Raw genomic sequence first — 27,840 nt, forward strand, 5'->3', positions numbered from 1 at the left:
CTGGTGATAAAGAACACACCACAAATATGGAAATGGCAAGTTCCTTCCTCAGTCTGAGGGTTGTTTTCCACTGGAAAAGGAAAATGTAATCACTTTTGTGTTTATGGAAAAAAAGATGTTGTTATTTATTTTCAAATGATGCTGTGATTTTTCTTTTGAAGTTACTTTACATTAAAACATCCAGAGAAAGGATGGGGTGTTAGACAATGTAGTTCCATGTTGATTGGCTCTTAGAGCTATTTTCTATTTGGAGTTTTTTGTGGAGGAGGAAAATTTCTGAAATACCATGCATGCAATTTAGGAACAAACCATTTTGGAAAGCAATTTGTCTGAGTCATATTTGATTCAATGACATGCTGAAGACCATTTCTTATGTGTGCAGTGTGTTGTCAGAAAATGTCTGCATTTATGGGAAAGTAAATTTGCAATGATCAGTGCATCTTTTTTCTTGTACAGAAAGTATTAAGAATTTCCTGTTTATGAAATATATTGAAACTACATTTTTAGATTAATATGCCACTCATAAATTAGTTTGAACTGAAACCAGAAATATTTATGTTCCAAATAGGACATTGCTGCCTATATATGTGTGCAGAATTTAGATGCTAATATAAAGCTAAGTGTGCTTTCTGTCATTCTAGCTACCCACATAGCTACTTTTCTTCTAAAATATTGTAGAAAAATTTGTACCTTACAAGTAGACATTAAGTATAGATCTATCTTCTGATTCTATTGATAGAACAAGCTACTTACAAAAGAACAATTACAGTCGATTATCTTTGAATGATCAACTATCTCACTATATTCAGAGAAGATAACTTTGTTCTGAAGATAAATTCAAAGAATTCATCCTTCTTAGAAGAGTCTTGCATTTTAAATTTTCACTATATACTTTTCTGAATATATTTTATTTTAAGGTACTTGTGGTTCAGGCTGTCAGACCAGACAGACTACAGAGTGCCATGGCTCTTTTTGCATGTAAAACCCTAGGTAAGTTAAGTTTTCACCAGAGTATTTCTGCACAATAATTAAATAACTTTTTTTGTCCTATGTTTCTGTTTTGTATTATAGTTCTTAAGGAATTCCTAAAGTTTAGCATATGAAAATATGCTGTAAATGGTTTGCTGATTTTGTTTTTGTAAAATATTCTTAAAAGTGCTTTTAAAATCGTTTGGTTTATTCTGCACAGTGATTGAAAATATAATCAAAAGATCTGTCAAATTCTTTTAATTAATTCTTGAACACTGGAGTCATCAAGAAAGGAAGATAACTGGTTTTATACTGCAGCACTCTTCTTAAGACTCAGATTTTCCATAAATACTATTTTATGTAATTTACCATTTAAAGACCATTAGGTTTGAGATTTTATAAATTGAGTCTCAAAAGATCATTTCATTAATATCAGTAATTTTTGTAGAACTCTTGGTCTGTATTCCTTTTTACTGTCTGCTTAAAAATACATATGATTTAGAGTGAGTTGATAGTACAGTTTTCTATTTATTCTAGTCAGTCAGCTTCCTCTCTCATGTCTATTACATCCAAAGTTTGTAACGTGTATGCCAAATAATCTTAATATTGCAGTAGAGCACACAAAAACATTCCTTCAGTTTTTAGCAGTTTTGAGTGTCTCATTGGGGTGGGCACTGTAAGTTTTAAAAATCACTTTATCTTACTTCCTTATGCTGTCTGTGGACATTACTTGTTGCTCAAAATTGGGTCATGGTCCATGGTGGGGGGCTTGGAACAAGATGATCTTTGGGGTCCCAATAGAAATTGTTCCATGAATATATAGTACAAATGAAATAGCATTGTTCTATATGCAACATACAATAGCTCAAGTCTGAAAACAGACTGCATCCTCAAGGAAGTGTGTATTGCATATTTTAGTAGTTGTGGCATAGATGTCACTGATTTGGGCTCTTCTGTCTCATTGTATGTTGTGATTTCCTGTTGCATCCAATGCTTCACTGGTTAAATGTTGGTCTAAAGATGCACGGAAATATGTGTTTAACACTATTTAATTTATGATACACTTATACATGTATCTTTGGCCTCATGTATAAATACCTTGCCTTTACTAGGTCAACATTCTAGACACTTAAGTTGTATATTAAAACAAATAATAGATATCATAGTTCCAAGTCAAATAATTAAGGCTCTCAAGGCTGTAAGGAGAGAAGTTCTGCATGTGGACATAGGCACTGCAATTACTTTTAGTAAATAGCATAAGCATAGCTTCTCATTCCACTCCTCTCTTTTTGTGTTTTCCTTAAGACTGCACTCTAAATAAAGACTGCAATTTGTCAAGCTGGAAATCCAGAAATACTTTTCTTCTCAATATACCTACCTGCGTGTTGTAAGGATATTTCCTTCATTTTAAAACTAGTTTTTTGGTGCCTGCTGAACAGAACTCTTGACAGTCTGATGAACTCTAGAGTGTCTAATGAAGCACTCCATCATGTATAGTCACTTTATTACCATAATAATTCTAATTCTAATTATAGGAATTAAAGAATTATCTCCATCGCCTCTGAATATGAAACGTCTGTATAAAGAGACAGTGGAAATCGAGCCCATCTTGATAATAATTTCTCCTGGTGCTGATCCTTCTCAAGAATTACAGGAACTTGCCAGTGTTGAAAGAAATACTGAGTGCTACCATCAGGTCAGTCTTCAATAAGTGTAGTGATTAAAAACCACAATGTGTAAAATTTTGTAGTAATATCTGTTTTATTTTGTTTTCCAAGGAAGTTAGTAAGTAAAATCATCATTTGATGTCTGTGGTGTTTTGTTGTTTCCACCTGTCTTGACACTAACATCTCATTCCACTGGCAAAATGGGCTGGAGAAGAGACACACAATTAGTCATGCTCACAGAAGCAGAATCCAAACAAGAGACATTCCTCCAGTGTGGAGAGGAAAGAATTAGAAGATGGATGGAAAAGAACAAAAGAGGCTGAGAATTGTTATATACAGCTGTTATACATTGTTATACATTATATATATATAAAATGCTGCAGGATTATCTTTTTTAGTGTGGTGTGACTGAAAAAAAGCCTACTAAAAACTAGACTTCATAATTTCCTCTGCTTATAGGATTTGCACATTTCTTTCTTCAATAGAAAACACAAATCAGGTGTTCAGTGTTTGTGAATACTTAGGTATTTTGTGAAAATCTGTAAAATATTTTGAAAAATTTTACATCCTTGAAGGTTTCCAAGAATCTACTGGACAAAGGCCTTAGCTCCTGATTTAATCTTTCATACCTTGCCCTACTTTGAGCAGGAGATTGGAATAGATACCTTCCAGGATCTATTCCAATTAAAATTATATGAATCAAGTGGTTTCCTATATTCCCAATACACAGTACCAATGGGCTCTATAACTTTCTGAAAAATATTATTTCTTTCTGTTATTTGACATATTAAGAGGAGGGAAGTTGTTATCCAGCTGATAACTGGTTAGCATAGAAATGGAAAATGTCAAGTTTAATGTTACTTTTAAATAGTCCTTGAAATTGTTCCTTTCCTGGAACATAAACTGATATATTTTTCCCATCAAACTGTAAATATTTGGATCCTGCTGCTGTCTTATCTAGTTGTGAACATTACAGAATGCATATTTCTTACTCTGCCACATGGATTTTCATGTTTATCTCCAGATATCCTTTATATGTTGGACTTTCAAAATGTATAATAGTATGGTATTCAATTAGGGATCAGGACTCAAATCACCTGAAAGATGTTACACTAATGATAATACTTTTTTTTCCCCTACACTTTCTTATGTAATTTGACTAGAACATAAAAGATAAAATTTTCTTCTCTGTTGATTTATTTCTCGCATAGGATAAAGAACAGAGTGCTAAATTTGTGCTGTTTGCTACTATATTGCTAGTGACTTTCAGTTGTCTTCTTTTGGCTATTTTCAATTATTTTAAGATATTATATTCAGTTCTACTTAGTCAGAGAATCATAAAGCTAAGACAAGACTTTTCACATAGGTTAAAACCTCTTTATTTTTGACTTGTTTGGTTCAGGGTTTTTTTTAACTTCCAAATGGATTGTAAGGTAGAAATAATATGGTACTATAAAAAGTGAAGAAAGGAGGATATGTTAAACTATTCATAAATCCCAGCAAAATTGAGTATTTCTCTTCAAAGGAAGTACTCCTAACTTCTAGTCTAAAGAAACTTAGTTCTCATTTCTCTCTTATTTTTGCAGTTCTGCAGTAATGCAGTTTAGTCCTTGTTATTTAAATTACTTTTTGACTTCCCAAGGAATACAATCACTATCACCAAGTGATGTATGGTTTTTCTCATTAAAAGACTAGGTAATGTTGTTTGTACAGAAACTGGCTAGACAAGTTGCAAAGAAAAACTTGTTTTCCTTAATCTTTTCCCTACTTTAGTAACTTATCATATTAGAGAAAATTCTGGTTGTCTTTAGCACTCTTTTTTTTTAATGTATGTATCCTAACTTAAAAACATGATTTTGTATTTAACTGTTAAATGAGGTATCAGAGATTCTTGATACAACTGCGTCTGCTATTTCAGATTGCCATGGGCCAGGGTCAAGCTGACCTGGCTATTCAAACTTTAAGAGAATGTGCTCGGAATGGAGAATGGCTGTGTTTGAAGAATCTGCATCTGGTTACATCTTGGCTTCCTGTATTGGAGAAGGTGAGGGTAGAGAGAGAAGATGATACAAGGAACCAGACAAAATTAGTATGCAACATTTCTGAAGCATTCCAGGAATTTCCATGGTGATGTTTAAAATTGCAGTTTAAAAATATATTTTTGTGGTTTTCTCAGTTGTGCATAAGGTGAACTGCTTCAGATCAAAGCAGCTCCCTTCTTTTTGTGAGTGCTTTAATTTTCATACAATGTACAGTGTTTCTACCACAATGAGTGAGCAAATGCTCCAGTTAGAACTTCTGGTATTTTATGGGATACTACCCATCTTTTTTAATGAATTATGTATGTAACATGAATCTATGTATGCTTGAATTTAATTTTTTCTCCCTTAGTTCTAGGACTTTCTTTTTAGTAGCTCTTTTTTTTAAGTGCTGACTCAGGCTGAGTCATTAGGAGGTTTTTGCTAATTTGAGATTAAAATGTCTCATATTTTATAGAAACAAATACTTATGGCATATGAAATCACTAACTTGCTAACTAAAATTGATCTTATGTGATATACTTTTCATGTACATCACCACAAAATCCTTAAAACAAATAAAGTCAGAAGAAAATTCTAGAATTCCTTCAACAATTACTACAGTCTTAATTTTCCAGTTTTCATTGATTTTTGTAAAGCATAGTCCATGGATGTGAGCTTGGAGTCTGTAATTTGTGTAGCAGTAACCATGTGCCTGTACCTTTGGCATTCCTATAATCGATTCTGAAAAAACGGAAAGGCAAAGCAAGATAATGCTGATGTGTGTCATGTAGTCTGAACAAGGCAGTCAACAGTAATTAAATGTTTGTAAGCTCCTTGCTGAATACAAAATTTCAGATCTTGTAAGTATTAAAATATGGATATGTGTCAGGAGGGTCTTACTCTTTCCACATGAACGTAATACCGAGTATGTTAAACTTCTTGCTGAGCTTATTATAGACTAATATTTGCTGATGTTTGACTCTGCACATCCCCTTGCCTGTTTTGCATACCATTAGTAAGTGGGAGGCTATGTAATTCTTACATTTGAACATCCTCTCAAGAGACTGCTGCATATTCATAAATCAGTTCCATCCAGGTGCAGAAATTCAGTTCTCACAGTCTTTGAATATGGACCCAAATGTACCACAGTGAGGTAGATTGAAAACTTGCCTAATCGTGTAACTCAAAGAGTTACTTTCATCATCAAAAAATCCAGTTGGAACCAGTCATCAGCATTGTTCTCTAAGCATTGGTACTGTGGCCAACATTGTTTAACATCCTAATTAATGAGGTGAATAATGGAACAAAGTGCATCCTCAGCAAGCAGAGATGATAAAAAATCTGAGGGAAATGATTGCTGTAACAGATGAGTGTACTTTCATTCAAAAGGACCTTGATAGACTGGAGAAATAGCCTGGCAAGAACCTTGTGAAGTTCAGCAAAGGGAAATGGCAAGTGCTTCTCATGAGAAGGAGTAACTTCAGCCACCCAAATAGTCTGGGGACAAACTGGCTGAAAAGCAGCTTGGCAGAAAAGATCTGGGAATCCTGGTGGGTAAGAAGGGGACCATGAGCCAGCAAAATTACTTTGCAGCGAAGACTATTGGCATCCTGGGCATCCTGGGTTTTCGGCAGTGTTGCCAGCAGGTGGAGGGAGGTTGTCCTTCCCCTCAGCACTAGTGAGACACACCTGGAGTTCTGTGTCCACTACTTGGCTAGCCAGTGCAGCAGAGACATGGGCTTACTGGAACCAGTTCAGTAAAGGGCTGCAGAGGTCATGAAGGAACTGGAGCATGTATCATACTAAGAGAAACAGAGTGAACTGGAACTGTTCAGCCTGGGAAAGAGAAGGCTCAGGGGGAATCCTAGTATTTTGTATACTGGCTAATGGGAAAGAGTAAAGGAGACTGAGTCAGAACCTTTTTGGTGATATCCCATGACAGGACAAGAGGACATGGGCATAAACTAAAATACAGAAAGAACTATTTAAATATATGATAAAACTTATTTTAGTGTGAGGGTGGTCAAACGCTGGAACAGGTTACCCAGAGATGCTGTGGAGACTCCATCCTTGTAGATACTGAAAACCTGACTGGCTGCAGGTCTGGGCAACTTGTGTCTGGTTCTGCTTGGAGCACAGATTTGGACTAGGCAATCTCTGGTGGCTCCTACCAAGCTGCACAATTCCATTATTCTATGTACCAGTTGTAGTTGTCATTTTGCTTAAATAGCTGAACAAGTAACAGTTTTTCAGATTATTTTCTTTACTAAAAACACTGAAAACAAAGTGATAATAATTATGCTCTAGAGATTATCAGAACAAATGGCTTCTGAGAAAGTCTTTCAAGAGGTTTCTGAGCTATGTTTCTTCCAACATACATACACAAAACTGTTGACTTTGTTCTGAAACCACTTGTCAGGCAACTTTGGTGTCTTTGATGACAAATGTGTGGGTTTCAACTGAGCATAAAGCACTAGCACTGTGTTTCCATATATTCAATAATTATATATTTTTGTGAAGCCTTTATATTTGAAATAACTTTTGACAGTATTTCTCTTAAAACTCAATTTTCCAATCTTCAGTTTTCTGTGAATCATGATACTTGAAGGGTTCATAGAACAAATACTTGAAGAAAAAGAAATTAATATAGCTATACTAGTGTTGAAAGTCATTGAAATCTGTTGTTGATATGCAGCCCACATTGCAAGCCTTCATCATTTTTGATGTAGCCTTCTGGTGTTATTGTACTTAAAAGAAGTAAAGAACCACTCTATATTTTATGTCCTCAATTTAATATCTAAGAAGAAGGTGCAAATGTTTTGACACAGCTAGGATGAACTTCAGATTTGAGCACAGCAACGATATAGAATGTGTGGAGGCAACGCATCTTGAACTATAACCTTATGTGTACAAGCAACTGTTGATTTTTTTAGATTAGCCTAATTTTCTAATCCAGACTATTATAATTTTATAAATACTGTTCTATTTATAAAGACCCCCAGTCTCCTCAAAGCCTATTTCAATATCTAACATCTCCTTAATAGGAACTGAATACATTACATCCTCAACCAAACTTTCGTCTTTGGCTTACTACGGAAGTTCATCCAAACTTCACTCCGATTTTGCTTCAATCAAGTCTGAAAATAACTTATGAAGTAAGATCTGTTTCGAAAGCTTTTATTAGATTCTTATATTGAGTGAACCTTGATGTATAGCAAACTATATGTTTAGATAGTATAAATGGTTTTACCTTATATTTCAGTTACATGTAATACGAAACATATGAGTTTATCTTGAAAGATGATTTTTTTCCTAGATGCTTTTACAATTATAAGTATGAACTGACAATAAGTTTTCATAGAAGAATTAGTTGTTCTGTTTTGTGCTCCAGAGTATTTTGTGCATTTAATCACTTCTTCTAAAAACAAAAATCTACGCAAATGTTGTTACATGGATGGAAAACAAGGAATTTCTCCTTGATGAATAGCCTCATCTGAAGATCACAGAATCCCACTTTCTCTTCCTTATTTTCCTTTTTGGCCTTAGACGTTTATATTCACTGGACTCTTTCAACAAAAAATAGCTCTCTTTCCATACAGCAGAACATACAATTAAAAGCCTTTACTCAAAACTGAGAGCTTTGCATTTGAAATGGATCAGCTTTTAATTTGGGACCACGTTCCTCCAACTGATTGGAAAGTCATCTAATCACAAATGCACTTAAGCGGTGATGCCCAAAATGGAAATCATTAGTAGGAGTGGTCATAAGTCTTCCATTGATAATGGAGTGTGGAGATTTTGCCTGCAGCTAATCTAGGAAACTTTGACCTGCAAGAGTCCAATGTTGCTGACTTTCAAGAAGCTGAAATAGCTACACTTTTACATTGGCTGCATGTATTTTGAATTTTTTGCAGTACCTTCTTGTGTGTATTGAGGTCTTCAGTGGTATAGAAACTGCAGGACTGTTACTCATTCCACTGTCTTTGGAATAATTGGAACTTTGCACAAATGCAATATTCTAAATATTTTTGTTTCCTTTCCAATAGATGTAAAATTTTTGTTACCCAGAAAGAACAATGATAGGCAACTTGGCAAATGATATTTAATTATTACATGGTTGTAGTATGTTCTAGTGTATGTAGAGTGTTACCAATGAAGATACAGATATTAAAAAAAAAAGTCAATTTACTACAATATTTTACAATTATTTTTCAGAAGCAACCATGGTAATCTTATGGAAACACTTAGAGCCATTTTTCAAAAGAAATAAAGAGCAACAAACATTTAGAAACACAAAATTGAAATTTAAATATGTTTAAAATTTATGTTTGCCTTCAGACTTGCAAATAATTTGAGAATGACTGATTATCCAGTTGTTTTTACTTTTAAGCACGGTAATTTTGGTTACTGCCTACACCTTAAATGCAGTTATTTCTAGTGCTTGTGAGCATTACCTACCACTAAATATGAGAACTGGCATTTTAATATACATACATACCATATTTATATGCTAGTTAACAGAGTGTGGGGATGGCATAAAGCAATTTGACATCCATCACATCACAGAAGTAATTGGTAGTTGAGGTTGTAAAATCAGAAAAAAAATCTTTTGATTGAAAACAACTGAATTTACTTTATGTATTTTCATATTTCATTTACTTAATGTATTTTCATAGAGTACTATGCTTTTCACTAAGTTTTCACTAAGTCCTATAAGTTGATCCTGCTTACCTGATTACTTTTTCCTTCAGTATGTTGATGTTATTTTCACTACAGAATCATTATGTTGTTAGGCCATTTATTACAAACATTTTTTTTTCTTGTTAAATTTTATTCTATTAAGTACTGTTTGTCATTTCATTAAGTTACAAATTCCGGGTTATAATCTAAGAAAATAGCACGTAAAAATACCAGGTTTTCTGTCTTGAACATTGTTTTTCCTTCCAATGCAGGCACCTCCAGGCCTCAAAAAAAATCTCTTGCGAACTTATGAATCTTGGACACCAGAGCAAATCAACAAAAAGGGAAATTTGTCTAGAGCACATTCTCTCTTCTGTTTAGCATGGTTTCATGCTGTATGCCAAGAAAGAAGAAATTATATCCCTCAGGTAGTAATTTATTTGCTATGTTTTAAAAACTTTGCCCCATTTATTAGCTTTTATACTTGGAAGCATTTTTCATCATGTTTATGTTGGATCATATTCAGAAATGAGAAAAACTTGGGTATTTCTGGTGCCTGCCTTTATTGTCTCTGAATTCATTGCAGAATAGGATCCTGGTAACCTCAGTTCCTGTCCCTCTGAAAATTGCTTCTGCCTGCATGGGGCTATTTTGTGCTTCATGGACTAAGTGATACTGCTACAGAAATGTGGAAAAGATTATGTGAATCCTGTTTGCTTGGGATATGCAAAGATATTATGGAAACACAATTGAATAAAAAGAGACACTGGAGGGAAGGAGGAGATTACATTGTCTACACTTTCTTCATACAAACGCCCTCAAGGAGAAGGAAGAGCAAGGAAAATAATTAATTTATTGCGAGAATTATAATGATTTTCAGAGATGTGTTTTTGCCTTAGCCAAATTTTTGATTAAAGTGAACATTTTTTTCTGGCTGCAAGGTGCTTAAATTAAATAGACCAAAAAAAAATCACCAAACAGCAAACTGCTTTATGACTTGTTCATTTTATTCTATTTAGATGAGATATGAAATTACCCTGTCATGTGAAGGATTTGATCTGGCATAGTCTGGAATGTTTGGAAGTTTTTTGCTAGTTTTGACTTCGTGATTTTTTTAGGGTTGTTTGCCTTTTGCAGTAACAGACTTTTGAATATGTTGTTCAAGAAGTACAATAGGTGAAAATAATTTAAGTATTAAACTGACACATAAATTCTCCTTTTTTTTTTTTTTTTTCAAATTTGTATTTATTTGGCACCAGATTTTCAAGTGGCACAAGATGGGATTGGTACTATCTTTAATTCTACTGCATAAATATGTAGACAGTGATAGGTTTATATTTCAAGATTACCAATTTCTACATTGATGGACTGTAGTTAATCTCAGGTAGAAGCTCTTGTATTTTATAATGAATTTTGAGTTGTTTTGGATCTGTACAGATTTATCCAAAAACCCCAACATGGATACTCTTAGGAGCATCTTTCCAGAATATGACCTTCAGGGTGGCTGGCTGAGAGTTTTTGTGATCTATGGGACAGCTGCAGTCTTGACCTCAGGCTGTATTGATCTCGCTGGACATGAGCATGTTGCTGACATGTTTGCATTTCTCATCATGAATCATGTGCACTGTTGCTATATCATCCATATCAAAGTACACTGTAAAAAGAGCAACAGGACATGCCTTTCAAATCTGGATTTCCTAACTGATTTGTCATATATCAGTATTTATTTATACTTATCCATTTACGCTGAAAGCTTTTTGTGAGAATTAGATATACAGTAGCATTCCTGCTACATAAAAACTAATGTACCAAGAAAAAAAGGAGATACAAACTGCAAATGATTTAAATATGCATATGGTGGTCAGCATTTTTAGTGGCAGTAATTGATAATTTTTTTGGTCAGACAAAAAAAACCCATGAATTAAGGAGTAAGGTGATGGGAGTATATTAAAGACAATGTTTGAAGAATCAGTCATATTTGTGAAAATCCTGTCTGTATCCTGAAATACGAAAAGGCCCTCAGAAATATAAAATGGAAATTCAATGCATGAACTAGTCTCAGATGTCATAATGTTTTAGTTGAAGTAAATATTGGTAGGAAATAACCTTAAGTGTATGTTTTTCATACTCCATGGATTCTGGTTTTTGTAAGTATATAAAATTAATTGCACTGTTACAACTGAATTTTTTTTATGCTACCGCTATTGAATGTTTCAAAAAATGCACTTTAGAGGACACAGGTTGCTTCTTTTTTCCTTAAGTGTTATACAGCATTCAGTAACAACATGATGCTGGTACTTCATGGTGAATCCTTCATGATACTTCATGATCATTCCCGATTAAATTATCAGTAATTAAATTCTTTGGATTTCTTTTCATGGTAGGGTTGGACCAAGTTTTATGAATTTTCTTTGTCTGATCTCCGTGCTGGTTTTGACATTATTGATGGACTCTTTGAGGGTAAGTCACTTCTTAAGGAAAGTCCCATTAGGATGTTGCATGAAGAGCTTTATCTTTCTATAATACTCATGTAAAAGTAGAGATGCTGTAGAGCTCACCATCAGTAAGCAAAACAAGAAAAACAGAGTGAATCATAAATCTATTTTTAAGTGATTGGATAAACCAATAATTCTTGGTTCCCAGGGAGTATGCTGCTCAGCTTCTTCAGTCCAGGGGAAGAAATAGGAAATACAGGGCTGCCTGTAAGATGAATTCTTGTCTCCATTCCTTCCCGGTGTGAGTTCCCCTAAATATTGAATAAATGAATTGACTATGAATTGAATATGAAAGAATTCTTCATATTGAAACTCAGTATCAGATAGTTTCCACTTCATTGTTCTATTAACCAGTTGAGGAATTTTGAATATTAGTTAATATGGCAAAGGTAATTTTTTTTAACTCCTTGCATTTTGTACTGTTTCAAAGTGAAGTTAGGAACTGATATGTAGAGATAATTTACAATCATTGACCGGTGGGGTTTGTGGATGGTTAGTACTTCTGAAATTAGACCTTAGTTGTGCAGACTTGAATCACACAGTGAAGTAAAGAGATTGAATCATTAACTGTCAGTGATAATCATTAATTAATACTGTGAAAAAATCTTTTCTTATGAAGCATTAGGAAACAACAGTTACCACCAGTAAACCCCCACGTAAAGTAATTGCCACTTCCCTCTTTCAAGGGACTTTAGGGAGTACTTTCCTGTATAAGCTTTCACCTGCACATGAGAGCTATATAAGACACAAGTAGATCATTGTGCCATGTAGTTATTTTGGGCAACTATCGTAGAATGGAGGAAAAATATAAGTTATTTTGAACTTGGATATAGTTGTGTCAGAGTAATCTAACACAACATCAATCTGACCAGGAAATTATTATTAACATGCTTAAATTTATTTGCTATGTTGTGTGATTTGTAATGATTTGCAAAGTATCTATCCTGGACCTCTTTGTGTTTGAAAGATGACATTTCCAGTAATCTTACGTATGTGAAGCATGATCTGCTTTTGGTTTAATCAGTCAGTTTATATTATGAGATCAGATGGTGAAAATAATGTATAAAATTTTATTTATGACAAAGGAGCCCAAAATTAAAGTTTTAATAGCATAATTTCTGAAATGCATATAACCAATTAGTTCAAAAAGCACTTCAAATCTAAAGCAAAATTTCTAATAATTCATTTGCAACACACTAAGTGTTCATTTTTTCACTGCTAAATATTTACAAACACTTTAAAGTTTCTGCAGCTTTTACTATTTGGTCATATAGAAGAACAATTGAAATTTAATTAATTGTTTTGTTCATGTCTTCTTATTACCCTGAAGAATGCAGTGGCAAGAGAAATGCTTACAATGCAATGCTATTCAGTGATACAAAACTAATAGTATTTAATTAATTCATAGGTTCCAAAGATTTTCAGTGGGAATTTGTTCATGGCTTGTTTGAAAATGCAATTTATGGAGGTCGTGTAGATAATTATTTTGATATGAGAGTTCTTCGGTCCTACTTGGAGCAGCTTTTCAATTCACGACTCATTGGCAGTTTAAATGCCAGAGGCAAGAAGATGAGTACGTTCCCATGTTCGATCTCTTTACCAAATTCCTGCAGTATTTTGGTACGTATACATCTTCTATCACCTAATAAATAATTTATTTTCAAGAATTGTTCTTGAAGAAAACCCAAGTTACAATCCAAAGGATACCTCTGTTTCTCTTTCGTGTGGAGCATTAACTCTGTCAGTTTACTATTCTTTTTTATGGTATCTGATTGGACTGTGGTGTAGAGCAGCCTAGCTATGAAGAGTTGAGTAAAAGAAATCGGGTTAATTTATGACAAAGATATAATTATGTTTTTATATAATTAGAATATTAACATAAAAGTGGTTTGTTAGACTGCTAAATATTCCTACAACTTCTGGATGAAACAGGAAAATCTGAAGATACCTTCTTGTTTCTAAAATGTATCAATATTTTGACAATCTGTTGATAGGCCATGGAGGGTATAGGACATTTTGTTTGGTGATAAATATGGAATCTGATTCTCCTTCAGTATTTCTCTAGTGTAAAAGAGAGGGAATTCAACAGTCTGAACAACTGATCACTCCCTGTCCTTTCGCAATATAATTATAGTTGTTACTGTGATTAAGATTCACTTGCGTTCCAATGGAGGACTCAATACTAGATCTCTAATATGAAAGCATATAAATAGTATTATCTCAGTTAAAGTAAATTGCTGTGATTTGGCATTCTTTACCTGGATTCTGACTGCTCAGGTTTGGTTTGGGTTTTTTTTTATTACTTTATTGTGACCATTATTTTTTATTTTCTATAGATGTGCTATGTTAATATCATAAAAACAGAAGGGATAATATAATCAAGTAGATTAATTCTTTTTTTCTAGCCTGCACAGCATTTAATATCTCTCAATATCTTAAATGATTATGTACGTAAAAATTTCTGGGTCTTCAAGTAGTATTTCCTCAGTGTTTGGTGTAGCATTCTGCTACTGTTACCTCTGAAGTGAGATTCCATGTTAAAGTGAATTGTGCACATCCAGCACATGCTGAAAGCAAAGACAAAATGCACGTGGCACATTTGCAACATGGTGCAGCCAGGCTTTCAGATAGTAAATATTTTTGCCTTTAAAACACAATAAGAGAGATGTCCAACACCATTAGTCTACCTGAGTCTGCAAGGCCTCTGTCTGTTTCTTGCAAGAGAGCATCACTAATGACTATTACACTGTAACCACTATTGATGCTATTCTGCATCTCCAATGATTATGTAAACCTATTTTTACCTAAACAATTCGACTTTGTATAAGTGAATATTTTTGTAGATTTAAATAGAAGTGAATGCTCTTAATTTTATAAATATGTATTATACTCTTATTGGAATTTCCAAATGCTAAAGTATTTTTTTTTTTGTATTGTCATTAATCTTGCCTTTAAGTTTTCAACAGAAGTAGTGTACCTACTTTTCAGGGACAGTCTTGGCATGTTTTTGTTTTCATTTGATAGTTTCACTGTAATCAGAATTGCTTTTTGGTCTTTTAGAGTGGAAATGTTATATAAAAGAAGATTGGTTCTGATATATAAAATGAAGACATCTATAAGATTACCATAATATGTCATGTCTTATATAATTATTTTAATATTTGTGTTGTGCTCTGCACGTAATGAAATTTTCAGCATATGCTATTAATTTTCATGAGTGGAATAAAAAGTTCCTCTGTTCTGTCTATTCTTTTCTTCTTACGCAGGATTATCGTAATATTATTGAAAGCCTTCCAGAAGATGATAAACCTGACTTTTTTGGCCTGCCAGCTAATATTGCTCGTTCATCACAGCGTATCATTAGTTCCCAGGTAACATTAGCATTTTTCATCAACCTCTGAATCTTTTCTGCAGCCATTATAAGCTGGAAAACCCAACCACCTGTTCATAAATGCAGTTTCCATAAGAAAGTCAGAGTAAATTGATGTAAGTTTGATATTTCAACTTCTATCTGTAGAATATTTTAATAGAATAACATTTAATCTTTAGTTACAGGAGTATTAATTTAGAACTTACACAAATTAATATTGAGAAAGCTTCCAATAGCAAAATTCAGTTCACATTGAAGACTGGTATGATAGTTTTACACATAGAAGATTTTATGCTTTTGTTGGATTAGGAATTCTGAAGAATTTTTTCCAGAAGTGCCAGAATTTTTCCAATTAGTCAAAAATTCCATTCCAATTAGAAATGTGTTTTTTTAAGTGAAGTCTGGATGAGAGCATACAATTACAGTATAAGTGCAGATAAACAGTACAAATCTTTTAAATACTTAGTAGCATAGCTTATTTGACTAGTAAATTAGTTGTGTCAGATCATGTGAAAGTTGATGGATTTGTGACTCTTAAATTACAGCTCTGGAATCAATTGGTCTGTATATCAAGACTCTCCTTAATTTTCTGCTGTGTGCTGTCTTATGTATGGACAAGTTATAGAGGGGAAAAGATTAAATCATAGAATCATAGGTTGGAAGAAACTTCAGTGATCATGGGGTCCAACCTTTCTTGGCAAAATGAGTTGGAAGTTCCCTATAACTGGAATTTCCTCTGAATTCAAGACTAAGAATTACAGTTTTATTTAAAAGTATCTAATTGTTTGCTCACAGCCACTTAAAAAGGGCTCCAAGCAGAAATTTCCTATTGCTGTAAGACCTCTGATCTACTGAAAATAAAAGAAAAGCATTTGAGTATTATATATATGTTGCCTATGAAATATAGTACTGGTAAATATGTTTACATATTTCTGTTCACTAAAATCCATAGCTATATTGTCAAACTATTTCTGGTTTCTTTAGAATATGAAAACTTAAAGATATGTAAAGAAATCAGTAGGATGAAGGTGCATAAGGTAATAGGATGAACGCAAGAACTTGTCTATTACAAAGCTGATACATGCTCCGAGATTCAACATAGCTCTCTTTGATTTTGTCTTAAAATCATTTACATAAACATCAATTTAGATGCTTTTTTTTCTCTCAGATTCACTGTAGACTGCTCATAATTTTTTTTTTATTTCAACTGTGCTTGCATAACTTGTTAAAATCTGCAGTTGTTAAAAATGCTAATATTTGAAAATCAGAATAGACTCAGAGTTCCTGTGTGAAGGGAAATAGATAATGAGTGCATTTACATGTAAACTCACACTCTGCTGAACTGGTGTGCCATAGCATTGATTATAAGCTATAGACTATGGGTTATAATCTTGAAAATGTGAGACTGCTCTAGTTACAGTTCTGTGAGATGATTTTTTTTGTCATATGAGATATTTTCTCATCCTTCCGATAGTATTTTGCAGTATTTCTTTAAGTCTTAGGCAATTTAAGTAACAGAAATGAGAGATTTTCCTTAAATTGTGCTTCTTCCTCACTGTGAATACTACTCCTTTTCCATTTCCAGCAGTTTGGCAGCTGTTTTAGATCCATAGGTGATCCCGTGATTCACAACTGGAAATTCAGTGTTTTTTTAACAGGACTGTTTCTCAGAAATCCATTACCAAGCTAAAGGTAATGAGCAAGGGTAGTCAGAAATCAGTTGATACCAGCTCAATCATTTACTTAGATGGGATCTGTGGATGGTTAGTACTTCTGAAATTAGACCTTAGTTGTGCAGACTTGAACCACACAGTGAAGTAAAGAGATTGAATCATTAACTGTCAATGATAATCATTAATTAGTACTGTGAAAAAATCTTTTCTTATGAAGCATTAGGAAGCAACAGTTACCACCAGTAAACCCCCACTTAAATTGCCACTTCCCTCTTTCAAGGGACTTTAGGGAGTACTTTCCTGATTAAGCTTTCACCTGCACATGAGAGCTGAGCTGCCATGTCACTAGTATTAGAAAGGTGAAATGTAGTACCATGTCCACTACTTCACTGATTCTCTAGACTTTCTATGAATATTATTAATTTTTCATGCCTAGAAGTGACAGCTTTTGTTGCTGCAGCACTTCAGTAGAAACATCTTGCAGCGCAGTGCAGCATTTTGAAGTCATGCAGAATATCTCTTCTCTAAGCTATGCATTGCTAGTGTTTGGGTAAACCTAAAGCATCAGTAAAAAGAAAGGGTCTTTTTAAAGAAATTTTACAAGTGTTGTTGTGTTACTATATTCACAGCTTCTCAGCAGAAAACTTTTCTAATTTAAAAGTTGAATATTGCTACCAGTATTATTTTTACATTGGCAATTACTAATTGATTTATTAGAAATTATGTTTTGCAATATTCTCTAGTGTAATTCAGAGAGAATTAATACTGAATTCATACAGGTAAAAAAAAATTATTTAAAAGGACATGATCTTTTTAGAAACATGACTTAGTGTTTGTTTTTCTGAATTATGTGTTTAGTTGCTCTAAGTAGATGAAGATAAGTAAAGTTTTAGAGCCTGTATTTCTAGAGTTCACTGTGTTTCTGCCTCACCTGATGTTAGAATAAACCTTTGACACATCTCATGTGGAATATGGTTATGAATAATCTCACATCTCTTGCTATGCTCTCTTTGCAGAACAGTGTATTAAAATAGAAAAAAATCTCCACTGACAGTGCAGCTGCAGGAGTCAGTACACCTCATCCTACCTGTTTTACACTAGTAGAGAATTTATGTACTGCAGCTCAGTTTCCTCATACTCAACAACAGTCCTCACCACTTAGTCACAGTCATGCTCCTTCCTCCTGATCTGATAAACCCTGTATTTTGCCTGCACATTGGCCCATACTCAGATGGTCCAGCTCTCAGTCTTAAGTTATAGCCAGTGATTAGAGCAATCAGAATATGTGGAGCTTTGCTTTAGGCTTCCTGTGCAATGAGAAGAGTCTGTAATTTAGGTATCTCTCCACTGACCTTCTTGCAAAGTGGGCTTTTGGTGCCTGTGGACTCATCTCTTATTCTTAGTTGGGTGCTTTTACGAATTTTTATCAACAAATCCTTCATTATAATTGTAATAGAACTATATGTGTCATAAAAATAAAATTTTTAGATAAATGGAATTTTGACAGACTGAAACAGACTGACCTGCATATGTATTTTTAAACTTTGGAAAAGCAGTAAGAACTGTCCTGTTCTGTGGAGGATTTACTATACCTGCAACTAATATGCCTTATTGCCAGTAACCACCTGGGAGGATGAAATGAAGATGTAGAGGCATTGTTTTGTCTCCTGTCTTTGCACAGCAGACATATTCACTGCAGGCACTCTAGAGAGGGTAGCATGTGCTGTGTGATCCCAACAAATCCTGCCAAATGCAAATGACTGCAGCCTGTAAGTAGTAGCTATATATGATCACTCAGCTGGGTAATCTAAATATTCTTCAATAATACAGTAAATTATTTTGCAAAAAAAGACAATCAGTAGCTGGCAGGTTGCACAAGGTTCTTCAAACATGACTGCCAATGATAATGAATATGGCTAGCACGTTGTTTGCTCGTTGCTAGTTTCTGTATACAATACAATGTTTAATAATTCTAATAATATCTTGCCTCAGGAATTCAGCATTCTTTTACACGTTACAATACTTCACAGAGAGTATCATATGAGACAGGTTAAGTCTCGGTAGGTTTGAAGATTAGGTTGCTTTTGATATTTTCATGAATGAATGAGTACTCTCTCACATTATCATGCAAAAATAAAGGATAGTTACAGTCCCTATATACTTGGACAGCCTCTTGATTCTTTTATGTCCACCATCCCAGTGATAGCAGAAGTGGAAGGCAAGTCCAGATTTGCAGTAACTTTTTATGACTTCCTGATGTTGATTGTGCATGCATAATTGAAACTTGTTTTTTAAAGTTCATGAAGTACTGTCTCAAGTGAGTGGGACCCCCATGCTGGAGCAGGGAAAGAGAGTGAGGAGAAAATGTGTGATGAACTGACCACAGCCCACATTCTGTGTTGCTCTGCACTCTTCGGTTTGCAAGAGGTAGAGATTTCAGGAATGAAGTTGAGCCCAGGAAGAAGTGAGGGATGGTGAGAAGGCATTTGAAGATTAATTTCTCATTATCCTAGTCAGATTTGATTAGCAATAAATTAAATTAATTTCCACACTTCAAGTCTGTTTTGCTTATGATGGTAATTGGAGACTGATCTCTCCCTGTCCTTAGCTCATCCCATGAACCTTTCCTTATGTTTTCTTTTCCCTGTCCCTCTGGGGAGTGATGAAACAGCTTTGGTGGGCCCCTGGTGGCCAGCCAAGGTCAACCCTTAGAATGCTGAATGACATCAGAGTTGTAAAATAATCCTTCGGGACTCATTGCTGAAGAGTCCACAGACTATAGCTTCTCACCAATTTTTCACAGAAATACTACAAAAATTACTTGTTTCTAGATTTTATATATAAATTAAAAATTTTGAGCTCTGAATACATATAACCTAAATATCAACTGGGTACCAGTTAACTTCAACTGAACTTGCTGGAAGTATTTTTCCTTCTATATTTTGTCCTTTGTTATTTTATTTGCTTTTCAGCCCAATCAGTGATACTCTGCAGTTTAGGAGGTTCAGATTGTGCAACAAAATTATTTGCTTTAAGAAATTTTTCATACTAATTTTATAGTATCAAATGGTATTCAAATCTGTCTATCATTTTTTATGACAGGGTAGAAGATATAAGGTAATTTATTTTTCTCAGATTTAATTTTTAAAATTTTCCTCCTTGGTAGAAGTCATGAACTTCCCCCCCTTACCAGAACTGACATATTTTTTTGGGTAGTCACTACATATTGGCAAGGAAACTAATATAATAGAGAAAATATTTTCTAAGGGTGATAGTCATCTAACAAAGCTTTATTTTTTTAAGAGTTAGGTCCCTAATCTAATGGTTATCTAGGCTCCCTGTGTATTACAGTCCAGCTCCAAGATATCGAATTCATACCTGCCATGGAGTGAATTATGTAGATGTGTGAAATCCTGTTTCCTTTACTGATATTATCTTCAATTGGTGTTTTAATATTTCTGAAAATGCCTTCTGTGTTAAGACAAATATTTATTAAGTTGTTATTGTAACATTTCCCACAAGTCAAGGATATTTTAAAAACAGATATTGTGGAATTAGAGTTTATCTTTGAAATACACAGAGAGGTTCTGGTAGAGTTTTAGTTCAGCTCTTACAGGATATTTTGTTTAAATCCTGCTGGAAAAGACTTGTGATGTATTTATTGATTCAAGCCTCTTCAAATTCCCCTGACTGACATTGGAACAATTTCGTATGAGTTTGTTTTTCTTTTAAGTATTTAGGTACTGTGATAGAAAAATACGATAAGTCAAATTCAAAGCCAATTGAAATTAAAACAAAGAAACCCCAGTGTAATATCTCTCAACTAGCTTGAATCATATTAATATTATCCACCTCTTCTTTGCTATTCATCCATTTTATTTTTTGTTCCTAAGGAAAGACAAGCAGCTACAGGGAATAATGTGTGCCAATCTTAGATAGGCATCTAAAATAAAGCAGTGAATCACCTTTTGGAATTACCTATTTTTTCCATTGACCTTTGAGTCAAGCTTTGTAATAGTGTCAGCAGCATTCCTAATACTCATATAATGAACATTTTAATGAGCATTTAAGAGATTAAAGAAAATACCTGTAACTATGAAGTGTTGCTTACTCAAAATTCTTTTCTTCTGAAAACTGGATTGCTTGAAAACTTAGATTCTTATTAGAACAGGATTTTGAAAATAGTTATTTTGCTGTTTCTTCATTGAGTATTGTAACAATGTAAATATAGTTATTACACTTGCATTTCATATCCAAGTATTCAATCTCAAATTGAAAATTTCAGGAGGAGGAAGTGAAGTTTCAAGCATCCTAAAGTATTCAAGTTACAGTGCTTGTCTCAAAGACAAAAAAGGGATTTTATTAATTAGTAGACATGGTTTTTTGCTTGTTTTATTTTCCAGGGCAGTGAAAGACCAACACATTCCAAATTTAATTTTTTTTTTGTTAACAGTTTTATTTTATTCAACTGCCTAAGGTAAGTGAATGGTTCCCACCATTATGCATCATCAGTCAAGGCTATCATGCACATTAAAGGCAGAGAGTGTGCTTGTGAGACTGACCTTGTGAGACTTGCCCACTGTTTGCCAGGGTGCCAAGAGTACACTCAAATCTCCTAGTTGAGATCATTGATAAAGATATTAAACAGAACTGGCTGCACTTCTGAGCATCAGGAGCACCACTGGTGACCGGCCAACAGCTGGACTGAAGTCCTTGTTAGTGTGTTCATGTTCTTTGCATAAGCTGTTTATTTCCCAATATTATCTGCTCCTTTGTTTCCTACACCATGCACAGAGGCCTTAGAATACTTCAGGTTTTATGTACCATGCCTCTGTTATATTCTCTTACATTTGGCCAATGCCCCATGTTTTCTTTGAACTTTTTCATACATGTTGAAACCCATTTCACCCCTAATTGTTTCCTACTGGTGTTATCTCTAGCTGGACCTTGGCTTTTCTAATTTCATCTTGGATTGCCCAAGCAGTTCTTCCACTGTCCTTGATTTTTCTTCTTATATGTTCCTTTTTTTAACCTTTCAATCTATGGAGATACTCCATGCTTACTTAGTCATTTAGCTAAAAATCCTGGCCTTTCTATATAATGAGGAGACTTGTTCTGAAGCTCATTCAAAAATAGTCCTATTTCCCCTTTTTAATTAACTGAAATTAATGTTCTGTCCACTCTAATGCCTCAAATTTTCCCCCTGCTTACTATAATATATTTTCCCTCTTCCTTATGGCCATTAAACTGGTGTCTTATTTCCTAAGTCCAAAATCTTAATTCTGCAGTTTACTTCATGGCTATCCTTAACATATATATAAATAATAATTATCTACCTGCATTTGCAATTTAGGCTGTTAACCAGCACTTCAGAAATTTCTTTCAGTGAAGTCATCATTTCACACATATTTGAAATGTAAAGATGCAGAGTTGCAAATAATGGTATTTAGAAGGCTTCTGTGACTAGAAGGTAACTCTTAATTTAAGATTTTGCAAGCTCTAATTCCCATGAGAAATGTGTTAATGCAGTTCTTTGACATAGTATAAAGCTTGTATGTTTTTTCTTAATCTCAGTAAAAATCTCATCTTGCAGATCACTGCTATAAATATAAATTTGTTTTTGTACAGAATTCCAGTGCACAGCAGTATACTACAGGGGCTATTTAAAAATGCCTAGGAATGATCTGTGCCTGTATTCATACTTATTTTCATGTGGGAGGAGTGACTGATACCCCAGAGGGTTTTGCTGACGTTCAGTGAGACCTGGACAGGTTGGGAGGTTGGGCAGAGGGCAAGCTAATGCAGTTCAGCAAAGGCAAATGCAGGGTCCTGCACCTGGAGAAGAATAACCCCAGGCACCAGCACAGGCTGGGGCTGACCTGCTGGAAAGCAGCTCTGCAGAGAGGGACCTGGGGGTCCTTGGGGACAACAAGCTGCCCCTGAGCCAGCAGTGTCCTTGTGGCTGAGAAGGCTGGTGGTGTCCTGGGGTGCATCAGGAAGAGCAGAGCCAGCAGGTCAGGGGAGGTGAACCTGTCCCTCTATTCATCCCTGGTGAGGCACATCTGGAGTGCTGTGTCCAGGGCTGGGCTCCTCAGGACAAGAAAGATAAGGAGCTACTGGAGGGGGCTCCAGGGAGGACTGTGAGGCTTGGGGGACTGAAGCATCTGTCTTAGAAGGAAAGGCTGAGAGAGGTAGGTCTGTTTTACCTGGAAAAGGGGAAACTGAGGGATTTTATCAATGCTTACGGATATCTTAAGGGTGGGTATCAAGAAGATGTGGCCAGAATCTCTTCAGTGGTGCCCAGTGACAGGACAGGGGGCACAAACTGAATCACAGGATGTTCCATCTGAGGAAAAACTTCCTAAAGAGGGTGACAGAAAACTGGGATAGGCTGCCCAAGAGGATGGGGTTGAATATCTCCTCTTCTGGAAAAAATAAAAACCATTCTGGAGGTGATGCTGTGTGGCCTGCTCTGGGTGAACCTGCTTTGGCAGGGGCTTGGACTAGATGATCTTTAGAGATCCCTTCCAACCCCAACCATTCTGTGATTCATACCATGACATTTTATACTCATCAAGAATGGCAGCTGAATCATTTGAAAACTTGAGAGATTGTTCTAGCAGAAACTTAACATAGGAAATTAATATTCACATGTTACATCAGCATGACATAAAAATTATGGTGTCTGAACAATGTGAAGTTTACAAAATCTGGCAAAAACATATTGCTGAGTTGAATACTCCATAGGAATTAATACTAGCACAGAAATCTCACACTGAATCATAGATGGGATTGCTTAAAGAGAAATAACAATTTCTTTAATGAAATCCATCAGAAATCAAAAGACTAGCTAATTGAGCCATAGTGTAGTGACTAAATAGAGTATTTATTTAAAATAAATACTCTTGCTCTTCTGTCTGTACTTGAAAATGAGAAAATTTGTTGGAAAAAAGTTACCTTTTTATAACATTTTTATTATGGATATTTCTTAAGCTAAAATTAATATTAAACTAATAATGAAGAACAGAGTGAAGCAATCTAGTAAAGTAGATAAGGTACAAACCAGGGTCAGGAAACATGAAGCAAATTTTACCTCATTATGTGTAATTGCAGTGATCTCACTGATTTCCATAAAAAAGCTTCTTATCATTAGGTTCTTTTTTTTTTAGTTTCTGATGTGCATTTATTTTCAGCAAGTCAATGTCTGATTCTGTGCCTCTTTCTACTATTCGTTGCATATCCTTTTACTTAGATTAAAACTGGTCTCTGTCTCACTAAAACTGTGATCAGATATATGCTTCCAGTGCTGCTTTTTGCCTTGTTTCTGAGAGGAACAGAGACAGAAGGTAGAGGGGGGGTATATGAGGACACTGGCAACTCTTAAATTGCTGGATCATGCTTGAGTTTGTACACCAAATCTTCAAGGTTGTCATTACCCAAGTAAGATAAAGAAAAGTTAGGATACGTCCACCCAATATTGCAGTTGTGTATCTGACTGCAAAATTTCTACTGTATGGGCTGTGGTGTGTGGTTATTTTTCAAGGTACAGCTGTAATGATAGCTATAGCTTCTTGAGTGTTTGTCAACAGACACAATTTTCTCTTTATCAATCCAGCTCAGAGGCTCAGAGCAAGAATTTTATATTTACTATTCCTCCATAATTCTAATTATGCCACACAGAGTAATATGTGTATAATTATTGAAAAGTATATTAAAGCAATTTGTATTATTATTGAATCTCTTGTATTATTACTAAAGATTCCAGATGAACATGAAATTATTTTCTGAAAATAATTTAGCAATTATATAACCTTTCAATTGTTCAGAGCATTTAATTGCTGACATTTATTACATCCCACATCAAAAATACATGACTAACAGTCTCTAGTAGAAATTGATGAGTAATGTCAACCTGTATTTATTATCCTGCAACTGAGAGATCTGAGTACTTAAAAGGAATTTTTGAATTGTGGGGATTATTTTGAATACACCTATGGTGATGCATGAAAGAAATGTGCTGTACTCTTGATACTGTGACTTGTGGAAGTCACAGTACTGTGCTCTAACAAAAAGAGCTGGAAAACATTTCTTTACCAATTTAGTGAATGAATGTAATGCTTCAAATAACCTTATTAATTCTCATAGGACTGGTACTGTGTATATGAAAATATATTGGTGGTGTTCTGCATGTGAGAAGATGGTTCTCTTCTGAAAACCAGCTGCCATTTTCCAGTCTCCTTCAATTTTGTCTGTGTGTGTGATTAGTTAAGGTCAACCACCTCTTCTGGCGCTCCCTTTAGCTTCATAGTCTCTAGGTAATGTGTATCCTGCAGACCTCTACGAAGTAAAGCTCTCTGTAATTCTTTAGGAGAAGGTTCAACTTGGGCTTGTACTGTCCATCTACAGAAAGTCTGCTGACTTTCTTCCTTCCTCCCCTGAACTTCTGCTCTACAGAGGGTCTTCCTGTTGTCAAAGGTATATGATACATGATCCTCTTCTGTATGAAGGAACATACAGGAGCGATCAATGTCTTTGCCACATTTACTTTGTATTTGATTGAGAAGGCATGTATCTGTATAGAGTTCAGCCCTACTTCACATCCTTAATGAGTGAAAGTGCAGCTTTGAGGTGGCCTTGATGGAACAAGAAAAGAACAAGCATAGATCTATACTGTCTCTTACTGATCCACATGTACTAGGAATGATTTGCTTACAAGTGCCATTTTACCTTCATCCTAACAGCATCCATGGATCCTGTCCCTGCAGAGAGGGTAAGGGACACAGGCAGGGACTGAAAGTCAGAGAGGATTCAATACCAGCTCAGTCTTAGGCTACTTTCTCAGCAATGAGGGAACAGCAGCCAAGCTGTGAGAAACTGTATGGAAGCACCTGGTTCTGGCAGAAGGGATGTCACACAGAAACCTGCTCCCTCTTGTGACACAGTAAAGACACTTGCCTGCACTGGGTTAGTACTTTCACAATATTTACCAAAGTACTTAAGCTATAGCTTCATATTTTAGTTTGAGTGTAAAGTTTTATAAAACCAGAATTATCTCCTTGAACAGCTGTGTAAATGGATATATTGTTTCATTCAGAGAAATGGAGCATACAAGTGTTTTCTGTGCTAATACTACATCCTTTTAAAACTGGTAGATGGCAGTAGAGTATCTGCTTTGACATCTGTAGATTTGCTTAGAGGACTTGGCTAGATTTTTGTACAAAAATAAAAATTATTTTTTATATGTTCCATAATCTTGAAAAAAGTACCAGCTATCTGACTAACGAATCTTTCCAGCTTTGCATTCTTAGAACAGTAATCATATTGAGTTCAGAAATTATTGATCTGATGTTTTTTTTTAATTCGCTGACAGAATTTCACAGGATATTTTTGATTGTGTTACGTTCCTCTTTTTCAAGTCTTAATCCTGTGTATAAAATTTGATTTGATTCTGAAATGAATACAAGACTTAAATGTAAGTCTATGTTTATTTTATATCATATTTGTGAAGTAGCATTTTTTACAGTAGTTGTGAATGAGTGAAAGCAAGGCTTTCTTCATCTTGTGCATGAGTAAATAACAGAAATAGATTTTGTGTTCCTAGAAATCTGTCTTGTGTAAGTTTCAGAGAAGGAAGAGTTAAAATCTTGACATTTCCTCATTTTTATTTTTTCCATAAAATTTACGTAGTTCCACAGGAAGCCTAATGGGAACATTAATTATCTTTATAGCTTTCCATTGTGATCATTATCTCTCTTAACTTCTGTAGATGCACCCAAAAATATGTAATAAATTAAAAAGCTGAGATGTACATGTAATTTAATAACTAGGTAAATAAATATTGACATTCTTAGTTTGACCACCCCTCCTTTCTTAATATATGCAATTTGTATTTTTCTGTGCTGATAACTCAGAAACTCATGATAACTCATGCACATGCAGTGCATGAATTTTCCTCTAAGAATAGAGAAAATACTGGATTGCAGTTTCTGTAGACTGTTGATCAGTATTAGATGCATTGTTCACAACTAAATTGGTCTATTGAATTTCTTGTATAAATACTGTTATGATTACTTAGCCTTACTTAAAACAGACAGATTCTGCAAAGAGTTGAGATTCTGAATAATCTTTCCCCCCCTCTTTAAACAGACCATTATTGGTGATTGCTTTTATGTTTTTATTACCTCTTTATCTATCCGTCTTGTATTTTTAATGAAGGTACTATTTTCCTGCTTAATGGTAGATTTTTTCACTGTTATTATTCAGAATATTCAGATTGGCATTTGGTGTGAACTACCTCAACATGTAAGAGCTTTTAGTGCATAATACATAAAAAGAATACATTTCAATGACAAAGGAGAACATTCAAGGGTTAGGCATTGTAAAAGTACTCTTACTTTGAGTACTCTGTATTATACAGCTATGATTAAATTTTCAGTTCCCTTAGTACTATAAGTACATACCTGGGTTAGAGTGCAAAGGATACAATTCTACAGACCTGGATGTATGCATCTGTGCTGATCACTTCTGATCTTGCTGTGTGCTCACAGAAGCATCATGTTTAAGGCAAGCTTAATATAGAGGAAGTTTTGAAATTGATTATAGGTAAGAAATTGATTATAGGTTAGCCTGATGGTATTTTGTATATAGTTCATTGAGAGAAACTGAATTCTTCTCAAGCTTTGTAACTAGGTTTCTAGGAAATTAAATTAAAATCCCCTAAATTAAAATTCTAATTTCTACAGCATAGACCCATCTATCTCAGGTACCTATGTAAGGAACTTAGTTTTCCTATGTACTCAATAAGATAACCTTTCAAATGCAAGTTGTCCCTCTTAAGATCTGTCTACTGATAATTTAGGGAGGTTAAGGTGATAATATTTTTCATTAAGTTTTAAGTAAGCTTAAATAAGTGCCTAAGGATAGGTAAGGGCAAGTTTGTGCTTGCCTAATATGACTGTGTACAGT

The 27,840-nt window shown here is 34.6% G+C and overlaps 1 protein-coding gene across 1 annotated transcript in view; it reads left to right on the top strand.

The window, feature by feature from the left end:
- Window positions 1–27,840, top strand: part of DYNC2H1 (dynein cytoplasmic 2 heavy chain 1) — a 143,665-nt gene that overhangs the window by 76,285 nt on the left and 39,540 nt on the right. Inside the window, exons 75-82 of the mRNA XM_021529338.3 lie at window positions 918–990; window positions 2,505–2,665; window positions 4,555–4,680; window positions 7,702–7,812; window positions 9,610–9,765; window positions 11,722–11,797; window positions 13,241–13,452; window positions 15,099–15,203. Coding sequence (XP_021385013.2) covers window positions 918–990; window positions 2,505–2,665; window positions 4,555–4,680; window positions 7,702–7,812; window positions 9,610–9,765; window positions 11,722–11,797; window positions 13,241–13,452; window positions 15,099–15,203 — 1,020 coding nt within the window. The remainder of the gene's footprint in view (window positions 1–917; window positions 991–2,504; window positions 2,666–4,554; window positions 4,681–7,701; window positions 7,813–9,609; window positions 9,766–11,721; window positions 11,798–13,240; window positions 13,453–15,098; window positions 15,204–27,840) is intronic.

The sequence above is a fragment of the Lonchura striata genome, chromosome 2, assembly GCF_046129695.1.
Source record: "Lonchura striata isolate bLonStr1 chromosome 2, bLonStr1.mat, whole genome shotgun sequence".
Taxonomy (NCBI): domain Eukaryota; kingdom Metazoa; phylum Chordata; class Aves; order Passeriformes; family Estrildidae; genus Lonchura; species Lonchura striata.